This window comes from Molothrus aeneus, chromosome 3, assembly GCF_037042795.1.
Source record: "Molothrus aeneus isolate 106 chromosome 3, BPBGC_Maene_1.0, whole genome shotgun sequence".
NCBI classification, from domain to species: domain Eukaryota; kingdom Metazoa; phylum Chordata; class Aves; order Passeriformes; family Icteridae; genus Molothrus; species Molothrus aeneus.
Window position 1 is genome coordinate 67,835,955 of NC_089648.1, and position 4,414 is coordinate 67,840,368.

Below are 4,414 nucleotides of genomic sequence, written 5' to 3' on the forward strand. Positions count from 1 at the left end.
CAATTCAGATTCCCCTCAGAACTGTGGATGATAAAGAAAGTCCACATATTGTGGCATTTTACAGGCTTTTAAGAAAGAATACTGTGCCTTTTTTTCCCTTTTCCTTTTTTCCCTTTTGGCATTAGACTAAATTAGGAAAAAAGAGCCCAGCTTAGAGAATGCTTTTCCCCACAGTCTAATAATTTTTAAATGGGTCATTATTGTAAAGGGCTAATTTATAACTTGAAAATTAAAGCTACCGGGAACCTGGTAAATAACTGTAACAAGCAGCCTATTTGACTAGGCTATTTGTTTCCTTGGTTGTTGGAAGTAGGAAAAAAAAAAAAAAAAGAGTTTGTGCTCTTTGTTACTCTTTGCCAGACTAAAGAAGAGAACAAACAAACAAGCAGGAAGGTGACTTTCTTGGTCCAGTATTTCATCTCCATAGTGAATGATGATCTCTTTAGGGAGAATTACATGGGGAGCCTTCAAAAAGTAAACAAAGGGACTTTACTCAACTGGCAAATTTGCCTCTCTCTTCTTTCGAAATGCATCTAAACACACAGGTTATATTATATTTTAAATATTTTTATTTGTATACAAAATGTTATAATTTATCAATGTTGTGCAGCAAAGTCTAGATAGACATACATATCACATACATACATCCCCACCCCCTTCCCTCCCCCAGCACACACACTTAGAAATACGACACGACAACTTTCTTTCCCTCTGCCCTTCAGAAAGGCAACACTGTTTTGGCAGGTCAGCAGCTAGAAATAAGGTGCTATAGTCAAGCAGTACCGGAATGTCTTCACTTTACAAATGTGATGTGCAAATCTATATACAACCACATTGTTGGTTTTGTTTTTTTTCAGGGAACCCAAAACTCCATACCCCGAACAACTCTCTGAGATACAAACATGTATAAAGTGCTAATACTTAAGCATGTTTCCAATGACTTCACGATGTAGTTTGAAGTTTAGAACAGGCACTGTAGTAGTTCACTGGGTAGATTGTCACTGGGTGCAGCTTGACAGAGAAAAGTCACTCAGACATCGCTGGGGGACCGGGAGCGAAAGGACACTTTAGCCTGAAAGCAACCACAGAAGAGCACCCACATGGACCTCTGGATTTCCTGGTTTCTGTAGGCATAAATGATGGGGTTGATCATGGAGTTGTAGGTGGCAGGCAGGAGCGTGGCGTACGTGTACACAGAGGGGTAGTCAGGATCCCCCACCACACAGTAGATGGCAAAAGGCAGCCAGCTGGCTCCGAAAGTCCCAAGGATGATAGCCAGGGTAGAGACTCCTTTTTTGGTGGTGACATAGTGCGAGGCAGTCAGAAAGTGCTGCTGGAGAGCTATCTGGTGGGCATGCCTGCAGACGATCTTGCAGATCTCGATGTAGAGATGGAGCATGATGAGGAAAATGAGAAAGAAAGAGGCAGACAGCAGCGTCACGTTACTCTTGGTCAAGGGTCTGACGACGCTGCAGGAGGTGCGGTCGTGGAGGCAGTTCCAGCCCAGGACGGGCAGCAGCCCCAGGCAGAGGGAGACCCCCCAGGCACCGGCCAGCATGGTGTGGATGCAGAGCACCGTCCTCTCCGAATAGTAGGTGAGGGCATTGTAGAGGGAGAGGTAGCGATCGACCGTGATGGCCAGCAAGCTACTCACGGAGGCTGCGAAGGAGGCGACGAGGAAGCCCACCGTCAGCAGGCTGACCGTCTCCGAGGGAATCACGTACTGGAAAACGAAGTTGAGGATGAGGCCGAGGCCGGCCAGCAGGTCAGCCGTGGCCAGGCTGCCCACCAGCACGAACATGGGGGTGCGCAGGGCGGGCGAGTAGCAGATGATGGCAACCACCAGGGCGTTCTCGCAGGCGATGGCGGTGCCGGACACGCAGAGCATCACATCCCAGGGGTTGAGGGCGGCGGGCGCGGGGGGCCGCGACGAGAGCTCCAGCGAGGAGTTGCCGCCGCCGGCCGGCAGCCGCGGGGCCGCCGCTCCGCTCTCGTTCAGGGCTGCCGCCACCTCCATGGCCGCCGGGGCGGCCGGGGCTGTGCGGGGACCGCGGCGGTGCGGCGGTGGGGCGAGGGCAGCCGGGGCGGCGGAGGGGTGGCGGCGGGGCGGCGGGGCGCGCATGCCGGGCGGCGGCACCGCGCCCGCCCTGTCTGTGGTGCTGAAGGGGCAGAAGTTTCCCGCCGGCCCGGCCGCCCCCTCGCCCCGCCCCGCGCCACGTCAGGGGCGGGCCTGGCCCGGCAGGGGCAGCCCGGGCCGGGGGGCGGCAGGGAGGCCGTGCTGCCCAGGCAGCGGGGACAGCACCGGCACGCTCTGCCCGCCCGGCTCGGGGCAGGGAGCACCGAGAGGGAGAAGTGGGCACACACACACAGACACACACACGGAGCCGGTTCTCCGCTGCTCTTCCCCCCGCTCCGCAGCCGGTTCCCCCGCGGTGGGTGCCGCCCGTGCAGCTCTCGCTGTGAGGGCTGCGAGCCCAGCGGGAGCTCCGTGCTCCGGCGGATGGAAGTGTGCCCGAGTAGCGCTCGAAACAGCTGGGAAAAGCCCGTTCCACGGCTGCCCTCTCTGAATAGAGAGCTCTCTGCGCTCTCTGCTCTCTCTGCTCTGGGGCTGACAGTCTGTTCGCCGCCGAAAGCATCCGCGCTGTTTTCTGAGGTCCCCAAAATGATAAGGTCAAACCATAGAAGACTCAATCCCATGGGCATAACCGATATCAGCTCTCCTTGTCTCACCCTCTATGTGTCACAACCAAGCAGCAGCCAGCACGTTCCTTCCCTCTCTAAAGCGTGAATAGATGAAGCAGAATCACAGAATCACCAGGGCTGGAGGGGATCTCTGGAGAACAGGCAGTGCAACCCCCCTGCCAAGGCAGGCTCAGTACAGAGGCTGTGACACAGGAACGTGTCCACATGTTCCACAGGAACGTGTTTTGAATGTCTCCAGAGAGGGAGACTCCACAGCCTCCCCGGGCAGCCTCCATGTAAAGTTCCTCAGTGGTCTGCCACCCTCCATGTAAAGTTCCTCATCCTGCTACTGAGCACCACCAAAAAGAGCCTGGCACCATCCTCATGACACCTTCCTTTAAAATATTTATACACATTGATATGGTCAGAGGATAACGTTCTTGTGCCCATTGCTGACAAAACCAGTATCAAACAAATGTGGGCAGTGGGTAGCTTCCCTCTGCAGCAACACAGCTTTCCTAAGGGACAAGCCAAAATGTGTCCCCACCTCAGTCTGGGACACTGAGTTCCTTCTGTGACTGACAATCAAGCGAATGTGGAAATAAAATAACCTCTCAGTTATGAGAACAGCATGTAAACCATCTAGATACAATTTTGAAAAATACATTAGAAGAAAATGTGTTTACTGTCTTGAATAGTCCAAACAAAGGAAGCAGGCAGGCTGTGCCACAGTAAAAGTTGGGCACATTCAAAAAGAATTAGTGTTAGCACTCATTACATCTACTCCTGTCAATATCCTCCCACAGGCTAAACACTATCATCTAGACAGGCTGTGGACACTCTGTACCTCTGTAAACAACTGAAGCCATTGCTCCCCAGGAATTCTGAAACACAGATCTCAGAAAAGCTTAATTTGGAAGGGACCAGTGGACAGAGGTCAGGTCTGGGGCATCTCTCCTGTCCTACCACCTGCTCAGAGCAGGGAAAGCATCAACTGTGCAAAGTATTTCTTCAGGGTCTCATTCAGTCAAGTCTGATTATCCCCAAGTAAGAAGACTGTACAGCCTCTCTGGGCAACCTGCATCTCTACTTCACCCTCAGCTGTAAAAATTTTTCCTTTTTATTTAGCAATTGCCTTCACTACAACTTGTCTCCATGATCCCTGTGGGGTGTCCTGCCATCTTTTTCTGTGTTTTCCCTTACCTATCCAGGCATTACAACAGCATTAGTAACTGCAGTAAAACCAGTTTCAAGTGGAGTTAAGAAGGGTTTGCAAGTCTCCTCAACTCAAACACTCAGTCGAGTACCCCTGCTATAGTTTAGAACTTAGCAGTTACCCTATACCCTCTGCCAGCTGCAGAACAGGTATGGCCAATGTAAACTTGGATTAAGATTAATATTGAAATCACAAGAATCCCAGTGTGGAAAGAGCTGCTACAGAGCAAGGCAACAGAAGGCAAGGTAAAATATGAGGTAAAGTAAAATTCTGTATTTGCCCAGAGGAAATCCTCCAGTCTACCTCTCAAACAGAGGTGGTTAATTTCAACATTAATTAAAATGACTGTGACAGAATAAATTATTCCAAACATCTTTCAAAATTGATTAAAAATGCTGCCATTCAAACTTAGCAAGTCAGGTTTGCAAACATGAACCAGCTGGGGTCCTCTATGAAGCTGTAAAATCTACAGTAGTTTTATGGCATCTATAAAGCAGAAAGAGAAATGTAATTTTT

The 4,414-nt window shown here is 50.9% G+C and overlaps 1 protein-coding gene across 1 annotated transcript; it reads right to left on the reverse strand.

Annotated features, from left to right (window-relative positions):
* Positions 1 to 552: 552 nt before the first annotated feature.
* GPR6 (G protein-coupled receptor 6) lies at positions 553 to 2,122 on the reverse strand. The gene has a single exon (XM_066545815.1). It carries the CDS (start codon positions 2,120 to 2,122, stop codon positions 1,031 to 1,033), a length of 1,092 nt encoding a protein of 363 aa, XP_066401912.1. The 3' UTR covers positions 553 to 1,030.
* Between the last annotated feature and the right edge of the window lie 2,292 nt (positions 2,123 to 4,414).

Excerpts from the sequence above, each read along its gene's own strand:
- GPR6 (XM_066545815.1), bottom strand. The coding sequence starts at position 2,122 with ATGCGCGCCCCGCCGCCCCGCCGCCACCCCTCCGCCGCCCCGGCTGCC.